Source organism: Micropterus dolomieu, linkage group LG10 (genome assembly GCF_021292245.1).
Source record: "Micropterus dolomieu isolate WLL.071019.BEF.003 ecotype Adirondacks linkage group LG10, ASM2129224v1, whole genome shotgun sequence".
In the NCBI taxonomy this organism is placed as follows: Eukaryota; Metazoa; Chordata; class Actinopteri; order Centrarchiformes; family Centrarchidae; genus Micropterus; species Micropterus dolomieu.
The window spans coordinates 19424314-19434752 of record NC_060159.1 but is presented as its reverse complement, the minus strand read 5'-3'; the positions used below and the strand labels follow the sequence as shown (position 1 = coordinate 19434752).

The following is a 10439-nucleotide window of genomic DNA, read 5'->3' as shown; positions in this document are numbered from 1 at the left end:
ACTGATAGTTCTGATAAGACCAGCTGAGAAAAAATAATGGTGAGTCATGCACTGAGCCCTTTAATCAAGGTTAAAGTTAGCATGTGTAGTGTTCCATAGATCACTGAGTGCTATGGACTTTTGTTAGGCTATTCCACAGACCTCTATCATCGCAAGAACACATTAGTACTGGAACGAGTCCAAGGTTTGCATTTATTGTAGTCTGAAATGACATTCACACTCAGAATTAAATCAAATTTTAAATCAAAACAGTAAAGCTGACTCAGATACATTGCTTGGTTTTCAGTAGAAGCCATGGTCATAATTCAATGTATTGTTATCCATAGTTGAAATGGGATGCTCCCCCCTTTGTTAGTGAATTATATGTAATGTTATAGGCAAATGATTAAATCATTAAATCAGTGCTATTTTAAGTATTTGTGTGCGGGTGTGCTGTTAATCTGTTTCAGCACCAAGATATACAGACAGAGGGAAAACTTGATAAAAGAGGAGAATGCAAATGCTTCTGTGCACCAAACTTCATTGAATGGTTTGGTGAGTATGGAAATGACGTGAATAAAATGAATTGGCCGTTACAGTCACCAGATCTCAATCCAGTTCAACACCTATGGAAGATTTTGGACCAATGTGTAAGACAAAGTTCTCCACAACCATCTCTAATATTAAATGATACAATGATACAATATAAAGTTTCTTCTTCAAATCTATTTATGCGATGTCTGTTACTCTGATGCTATATTTCCTACTATATGCTGCATTCAGGTCTCTCTTGCAGAAGATCTCATCATTACCTGATTACATAAAGGCTGAGTTTCACTGACTTGGCAAGGAGCACTGAAGCTGTTCGGGTGGCCGATGGTGACCTGATTTCATACTAAAACACTTCATTTTTGTTTGCCCTTCAATTTGTCACCCCTCTGTATGTATTTTCTTTTTCTATTCTATCTATGTCTTTCACAATTAATTTTTATTTATTACATTTTTTTTTACATGTGATGCATCTTCTATATTTCTAATGTCTATGTTTTGCTACACCATTTCCTTTGAAATCTGTTGTATGTGCCCCACTTGGCAGCGCAACAATGTGTAAATTCAACACTGACATATTGGTAAAATTGGTGCGGGGGGGGGGGGGGGGGGGGGGGGGGGGGGACTGAGAACACAGATATACTAAAATGAATAGCCATGGATGCTGGGAGGGGCCCATCGAGAATGCCTATGTACAGAGCCCAGAATTTTGTGCTATGCCCCTGATTGTGGTAACAACAACATTTACCTATTTACACATCAAGCAACATAAGCATTCATTTGGAGTCATGTTTCTGGCCACTGGATAAATCTCAAAGTCTAACGAGTTTGCAAACACCAGGCCTAGAGCAATTATCATGGAGAGCTGTGAATATGCAAACACATGGCTGCAGAAATGTCATCATCCATAACACATTTTGTCTCACTAACCTTTAGAAACTTCTGGTAGGACTGAAGGTCATTATTGGTTGACCCAGCCTCTTGTGGACAATAAATGTGTTGCAGTTTTATGATAGAAGCACAGTCAAAGTGATTTCCATATAGATTACTGCGCAACGTGCGTAGTAAAGTTGAAGTGGCCAACAAAGTGATTACGGTATGAGAACAGAGAGACATTTACTAAAAAGGGTGATTCAGAGAGAGTAACCAGCAACTGAGTGGATAAACTGTGGTCAAAAGAGAGAGTCTGAAACACTGGAAACAACACCTTCATCCGATTGTTTCTGATTAAATTTTGCAGAGACTAAGTGCTTCAGGAAGTCATGGATACACAGTAAATCAAAGGCAGAGAGAGAAAAAGCACATGTACCCACTTATTACGTATGGAGAGAGCACAATTACATTCCTGATTTGCAACCCTGGTGATTTATAGATGAATCCCCCGCATCTTGGAAAGGCGATCTCTTGCAGAGGCAGCCACAGGTAATTTATTCTATTCCCAAGTTTGCCATTTACCGCCCCCCCACCCCCTTTCAACCACTTGCTCGGACGAGATTATTCAAACAATAGTGGCATTATGCTGTAAGCCTAACAATGAGCTGTGATCCAGACGACAACACAGATTTGATCACAGTCACAGACATAAAGGTTCTAAATATTACCAAGGACTGGTTTTGTGGCTCTTATTCATACAGGAGGACGTTTTTAATTAAATGTTGGACCTGGTTCTCCTTTCCCATTCTTTGAGTTTTTTTTTTTTTTTTTTTTTTTGCTGAGTCTACTGTTTAGACAGCATAAGAGAGATTTAATAACGTGAGTTGCAGCAGAAAGCCAACCAAGCTATCAGCTATCAGCGTAGGCTACAAAGCCTCAAGACATTTTGTCACCTCACAATGCTGCGTCTGTTGTTCTGCTAGCGGTAAAACACGATACCGGTGTCATTTCAAGATTTAGAGTTATAGCTTATTTATATTTAACAAATCATTTTGTGGAGCACGAGGTGTGTAATTAGATTTTTTTTCCTAATCTACTTGTTTACGTTGCACCGAGTCAAACCTAGATTAACTGCTGTCCCCGCTAACAAGAACGTTCTAAATATAGACACCTGCATGACAGTAAAGTGTGTAAGGTGACAAGATTTTGAGGGATTACTTATTGCAGGAGAGTTATATGTCTTCCTGTGAGTGACGAATGATTGACAGTAAACAGTGTAATGGAATGTTTGCATTAATGTGAAAACAGCGAATTTAGGCACAGTGAAAAAGCAGATTAACAGAAAATCTATTGTACCCTGGTGTCCAGCAGCAATGTAGTTATGCAACAGTGGATCCTAGGTTTGAGTCTAACCAAGGACTTTTGTTACAATTCAAACATTACGTACACAGTACAGTGCAAAATCTTTAGGCTTTAATTGATAAATATAATCTATTATAATGTCTATTTTTTAAAGCAGTCTTACTTGAGTCAAGTGAACTGATGGAGGTTTGAGTCCTGTGTGTAAAGTCAAAGGTGACATGTTTATGTTAAAAAATGTTTTGTAGATGACTTACGTAACCTACTTAAGGTCTGGTCCACCTGTCATTTTGGAAAAGGGTCTTAGATGTTTTGTTTTGGGAGAACTGACAACTGTATGAGAGTGCGTTGGAGGATCAGATCGGTTGTAAACAAGCCAAAAAGTCCATTATCTGAACCACTTTATTTGGAGGTAAAACTGAAAGTCAGTGCAACCAAAATATCAGTAATAATCCCTCGCTGCAGGGAAAAAGAAATGTGCATGTACTACTGTACTGTATCATCTCCTGATCACATGTTTATTTGCTCCGATCTTTTTTTTGTGATGTCTCCATGTCACCAGATCTCAGCAATTTACTTTGTGAGTTAAATGTTATTTGTATTGATAGGAATCATGAATCAAAAACTGTGAACCGGAACGATCCTGAATAACTGGAATTTAGGAAATATCTGGAATGAATGCCTTCTTTCTCTCTGTGTCTCTTTTACTATGTTCTCACTCTCAAGTCTGTAATTAGGCCGCATGGTGGGGAGTTACTGTAAGATAGGAGCTGAAGTGAAAACAGACAACCAGAATGAACTGGATGTGCCCGGAGAGATATGCCTCAGAAATATTTAACACTCCACCAGCAAGAACAATCAATATATTTCTACAGAAGAGATTCTGAGAGAAGAGACTGGCAGTTTGTACAGACACCGTAAGCTCCAAACTGATCCTGCTCACCCAGTTAAGCGATTGGATGTTTGATGAGCTTGAAGCAACCATATAGTGGGCGTGAGAAATGATATCAGCACTTCACTGTGTATATTTAGTTTCTTGCGGTGCTGTACCTTACTGAACAAGGTTGTGTGAGTCTTCCTCTCTGTGCATTTTGCATATTTTGCAAAAAACTTTACTTTGTGAGTAAGCAAATAAACTATAACTTTGGTCTTGTAGCAATTTGCCAGCCAAGCACAATTTTACCTGAATATAAATAAAAATATAATTAAGCTGTTGCATTGGTTGTCTTTGCTTTGCTATGGATATTTGGCTATGCAGTGAGCAAACCTACTAAAATCTGTCCTTTTTCTGTAGGTTTAACCCTACAAATGAAGACAACTTAAATAAATAATAGCTTTAAGGCAAAGAATAATTGCCGTCACATGTACCTTTTGTAAATGATAATAGGACTGAAGCTTGTTGTGGTCTTTGCAGTCTAGTCAGTCTGATTTAGCTGTAATGGTTCAATTAGAAATGGCTTTCCACTATTTAGAGAAGCATGGATGAAATCAGAATAATCTTTATAAAAATGTCCTACATTATGGTTGTGTTAAGTAAAATGAAGCGAAACTCTTTTGATAATCATCCAGTCTCTTTGTCACTCTGCGGCTGACAGTTATCGTTAATGGAGTGGGGCCGTTGAGGGTCTGAGAGTGTGTCTCCGTGAGCTGAGGTCAGCAGTTAACCTCGTTAACCTGACGACGGTAAAGTGACTGTCCTCATGTGGCTGCCTTCTCCACCTCCCACCACAACACTTGGGTCAGCTAATAAAATTCTCTATGGAACACGAAGGCAATTCATCAGCTGTAAAAGTTCTATTTGATAACTGACACCGGGTCGGTGCAGAGAAGATTAGTGTTCACAGAACAAAAAGGCAAGTGGTAAGTTGATAAAGAGAACTGTGTAAAAAAGGGGGAAATGGTTTGAGGAAAGGTTCATACATTTTTATCACATTTTAAAGATGAATTCATTGCTTCCTTTCCTCAAACGTGGGAGCCTGGGGGTAGGAAATGAATGCCAGAGTCCAGGAGGATGATGCTCAGCCTAAATATTTATGTGCTGTGTGGATTCTTCCTTGCAAAACACAACTCAAATGGTTTTGCTGTAACTGTTGCTGTTGTGTACATGTTGCTTTCAAGCACAACAAAAGCACCAAACACCCAAAAATAATATTTATTAAAACATAATTAACAATTTGGAAAAAGAAACCATGCTGTCATCATTATTCTTTTATTTATGCTTTTATTAAAACGTCATTGGCCTCCAACAAGTAAAGAATGTACATAATAATAAGGATAATTATAATAATAAACTGAATAACATCAGAAAAACTATTCTGTTTGTATGTTTTTGTATGTATGTTTTATCTTTTGTCAATTCTTCAGTTAGGCGTTCTCTGGACTCTGATCTCCGTATTCTCTGACTTCAAGGCTTGAGCTAGTTTTAGAGGAATGTACAGTACAGGAAACAAAAATTATCTTACCCCGATCATATTTTTTTTCTTCTGACATCTCTACGTATTTTGTCTCATTTGCAATTCATCACACACATCAACCAATTGCATCTGTTCCAGAACAATCAGAAATAACCTAAATCCTCCTGTGGCGGACAGGTACGGCTGCAGGCATACATACTCTAGAGACTAGTGTGCGTGCACATAGACACACGGGCACACACTAAAACACACGCTTGGATGCCTGCAGTTGACGGTATAGTGCTGAGCTCCAGTGCTTTAATCAGACCTTTGGTCGTAAAGTGTCACACTGATCGAGGCAGCAGCTTCCAGACCTCATTTCTCAGCAGAACAAACACAGAAGGAAAAGCATTTGTCTGCCACCAACCTTGCTTTAGCACAGCCCAGATAGAACCCCATGACTGACCCTTGTCACTCTCTCCTCTCCATCAGTGCTTCACACTGAGTGGTATGTCCTTTGGTGCTGGAATTCAAAGGAAATGCCATAGATGCACTGTTGAAAAAGTGACCTTTAAAAAATACAAGATACTCACCGATCCATTTTACACAACATAATGTCACTGGGCTGCGCAGTGTGGAGATTGTCTCTTAATAAATGTTGGAACTTTTAAAACATTTGAAACAATTAAAAACACAACAGCACGATAAAAACCTTTGACTTGATTTCTAAAGTCTGCACGCTGCACTCAGAGTCAAGTGTAGGTTTACAGTATGTTCTGACAGGCAGGTGATGCTGAAAATCTCTTTTATAGTTTCGCAGCAGTTCATGTGGGCTTGACAAGAACAGAATATCATCCTGTCATGCAGCTGATTTCTCTATCTAACTCCACTTCTGGAGCTTTCATAAAAAGCAGTCAGTTTCTAATGGTGCTCAGGTTAGCGCTGGCGGTCATGTGTCAATGACGTCCTGCGCTGGTGAAGGTTCATGTGGCAAACTTGTCGCATTGGGTAGCGGCTGCGTGTGGCTGACAGAGTTCTGCTGCAGCTCTAGCGCCATGGCGTTCTGTGGGTGGGGGAACTCCTTGACCTGTCTGCGGTACTCCAGGAAGGTGGAGGCTTTGGTGGCGATGGCCACCACGTTCTTTCCAACAAAGATGGTGGAAACACGGCTGTCCTGAAACAGCACCATGTTTACACCTCGTATGAGGATGGTGACCACGTTTATGGTGACCAGGCTCAGAACTGGGTAGAGCATCATCTTCTGGGGTGACATGTGCTCCCCCTGCATGCTGATTTCACTGAGTGAAACGCAGGGCAGGATGAGCAGCAGGATGTAGCAGTAGAAGAACATCAGGCCCTCGGCCCAGATGGGCAGGCCTGTCCGCTGGGGCTCCCACAGGTTTGCTTGGATATCCAGCAGGTCAAGCAGGTCCAGAGCCACCCAGAATAGACGACTCCTCATGTCCTCCTTCTTACGGAAAGTTCTCACATATTCCATACTGTCCAGAGCCACAAGAACCAAGTATAAACCTGGTACACATACAGATAATAATAACGTCAAGGCCTTCCGGGCCACTGTCTCCAAACTCTTCCTGTCTGCCTTGCAATTCTGGAAGACAAAATAGAGCTTGATCTCTAGGACAAAGATGTACAGAAACCAGAGGATCATAGCGTAGCCTCGTCTGGCGGTGCGCACCTCGGCACCAACCCACACTGCCACATATCGCAGCACTATGAGGAAGCATACATCCCCTACCAGCACTATAATACACACACCGATCTTTCTGGGACCCTGGTTCTGCTCCACCAAGTAGGCGTCCATGAAGGCCATGCTGGTCATGATGACGATGGTGGTCAGGCACACGTGGCGTTTGTCTGGGGGTGGCAACACCATGGTGAGGGCACCTGCAGGCTCTCACTCTCAGTCCCCAGCTTTCAAAAGTAAAAATAGTCCAAAAGGTAAATACGGCACTGTGTCCGCTATACACCTTTACGTCTGGAGATAAAAAATATATTTAATGTGCTCTGACAGCTCTGGTGTGCATAGGACCAAATGTCCAGCTGGTGTGTCTAATATTAAAATAATACAATAAGTCACTGCACTGATAGTCCATAGAGGAGGACGGTTATTGCAATGTAGAAGGAGAGCAGTGTGTAGAGTCAGCGGAGAGATGCTGGCTGCTGATTGCTTTCAGACCATGTGAAAACAGGAACATCACCTCGTTACTCAGCGCACTTCCATTGATCCAACTCTGCCCGTGAGCAGCAGCTACACCAAGGGCTCTACAGCTGACACACCATGACTGATAGTAATCCACACACAGTCAAATGGAGTCTACTCAGAGAGCAGGCTTGGTCTAACGGGCATGCGATAGGATTGCAGGACACGGTGCTGCAGTGTAGTAATGTTTATGGAGGTGTTTATTTTTGTATGAGACAGTGTAGGAGGCAGCGGATGAATGCGTGCCAGTGCTGCAGCTCAGCATGTGCGAGGAATTCCACTTTGGGTACTCCTGTAGACGGTGGTGCAGTGTGTGTGGCTCCTTGCAATCCTGCAGTGTGTGTGAAGGGAAACGGAAGAGAGAGAGGAGAGGAGTCTGCAGTGGCCAGAGGCCCCCAGCCGCCATAAATCACGAAGACAGAAGGTCAACGGCCCACGAGGCCTTGCGTCCGACGCTGGCTTCCCTGGGGGGAGGCTCTTACACCGGACTGAAGATCCATCCTTCCCCCCTCCTCTTGCCACGTGCCAGCCTAGATAGGGAGAAATAAAGAGGAGAAGAGGGGGAGGGTAGAAGAGGAGAAATAAACCTGTCAGCACTACTGGGCCATATAACACAGTTTTCATTGCCAACGGCCTTCTACATATGAGGAGCCAAGTAATGTGTCAGCTTGGCTCAAATATAGCCTGTTTCACTATTGATAGGGCAGAACATATTGCGCATGTTACAGTAAGACTGCTCCAGGATGTCATTACCTCTCAATTGTCTGATGTGTCACAAGACATCTGGATGCATGGCTTAATATTCTCAGATGGTAATGTTATTATATTCAGCATATTTGGGGCCATAATACTGACTAGTTTAATTTTGGGAGTTAAATTAATAGAGGATTTATTACAAGAAATTGTAGAAACCAATTTTAAAGTCTCATACAGTAGCTAACTGCTCTGCAACTCTGTTTCTTTTTTTTTTGTTGCATTACTTCGCACTATATTTCCTAGGGTAAATGGGAAAAATTATGGCAAAGAGTTTATTACCTGCACATTTTTTGAGTCAATCTGAGGTACTGTAGTTTCTAAAATGAAACAGGAAAATTATGCAGTGATTGCAGTCAGCAATGGGCAAAAATACATCAAAATGTATTTTTAATACCCTAATTTTAAGTGTATCAAAATAAACTACAAAATACAGCAGCCACGTCATGTATCAAAATAAACTACTGTATTTTTGTATTCCAAAAATAATAAAAATACTTTCTCAAATCACTTTGCAAAACTTTTATCGTACTATTTGATCTTTCCCTTCACCAGTACCCTCACTCAGTTGGACAATGTTTGAGAGCAACAACTTTTCTCATGCGATAAATCTGAAATATGCAACCAGTTAACAGATCTAACATTAACTGTGAGGTCTGCAACTCAGGTTAACTTGGACTTTTGAAATTGGTAAATGATTTAGCCCAGGCTACTAAAATGAACACCAAAAGAATTGTAGCAATTTATGCTAAAGATAGATGAGAAGCGATGGAAACCTATATGTTTCTCACCTTGACCTTCTTCCTCGGGTCTATATTAATTTTCTGTTCTGATCTCAACAAGTCTGGGAAAATTACTGAGTATGCACCAATCAGAGTCAGTGTTTTTATAATGTCATCACATAGACTTCTCACAAAGTATTTATGATTTACAAAATACAAAACACTGATATATTAAAGTATACTAAAGTATTTTGGTATAAATATGAAACTATTTTCAGCAACCTTATCAAATGCCAATTACAAAATCCTATTTTGTATAAAAATGAATCGCACAGAAAACAAAACCACATTTCAACTGTAATATGTCTCCTTCATGCATGCTCAATATCTACAGTGTGCCAAACTGTATATTGATAATAAATAACATTCCTCTTGTTTTATTTTACCTTCGCTTCAAGCTCCATTTACAGTCTATTTTTGTTGAATGATGTTTCAAGGTGTTTCTGTTTTGACCTGTTTAATATTCCAATTGATGTGTGTGTCGAGGCGTGTGACAGGTTGGGTCAACGGAGGCCTCTTATCAACAGTCCACTCGGATGTTTACAGCACTTTCTGAAAAAAAAAATAAAAAACTGTACAGATGCCGAGCGCTTAACTCGCCAGCAGGAGCCCAACTTATGCACTGGCCTCATCCGTCAGAAACACAGCATGTCTAAATATTAGCATAGAGAGGAAACTAGGCTGGGGGAGAAGAAAGTGAAACGTGTTAATTGAGTAGAAACGTCTGCTTTGGTTTGAGTTTGGTGAGCTTCAGCAGAAACTACAATTTATCTGTCGCTCTCTCTGTTCATTTCTGTCTACTCCTCCTGTCACTGGATCCTTCAGGCAGAACACAAATAAATCACATTAGTGTTTCTGTCAGCTGAGGTACGTTTCAAATCAAGATACGACTGTATCATTCAGAGAGCACTGGCAGCGCTCCAATAACCAAACTTGTTTGGCTAAAGCAAAGTGACCATGAAACTTCTGCCTCTACAGTGTGTCTCAGTGCAGTAAAGAACAGGTTATAACTGACCTGTTGGATTGTTCCAGCTTATTTCAGTTTTTCAGAATATATCTCAATGTGATAAAAAATGACAAGTTAAAAACCCTTGAGTGCATATAAGCATTAAATATCGATCTTAAAGGGGCACTCTAGTGAGTTAGTATTGCTTTTCCATAAAAATGAGGGACCTACATGAGACAGATTTAAAGAAGGTCAAAATCAAAGCAACAGGAGGCGACCCAGCTTGGTGGTTAAAGCTGCAGTAGGGAATTCTGTTAAAAAACCTTTTTGTTATATTTGCTAAAACTGTCTCTATGACATACTATGACAGTGGTACATAATAAGATAATCTGTAAAAATAAATCCACAGATCTTCAAATCCTAGTGCTCCTAATACCAATTGTAAGAATACACTGCTCCCTGAACAAAACATCCAATCAGAGCCAATAGGAGTCTCTAATGCAATTACTGCTTGTGCACACAAACTTTCAGTCAGTCAAGCTTAATATTTCCAGCGTGTGGCTTCAGAAATTTTGCAATAACTG

General features: G+C 40.6%; 1 protein-coding gene across 1 annotated transcript; it reads right to left on the bottom strand.

Moving 5' to 3' along the window:
* Positions 1–6102: 6102 nt before the first annotated feature.
* tmem121ab (transmembrane protein 121Ab) lies at positions 6103–7047 on the bottom strand. The gene has a single exon (XM_046061232.1). The coding sequence runs from the start codon at positions 7045–7047 to the stop codon at positions 6103–6105; it is 945 nt and encodes a 314-aa protein (XP_045917188.1).
* Positions 7048–10439: the final 3392 nt, after the last annotated feature.

Bases quoted from the DNA above. Each gene is read 5' to 3' on its own strand.
- tmem121ab (XM_046061232.1), bottom strand. From the start codon at position 7,047: ATGGTGTTGCCACCCCCAGACAAACGCCACGTGTGCCTGACCACCATC.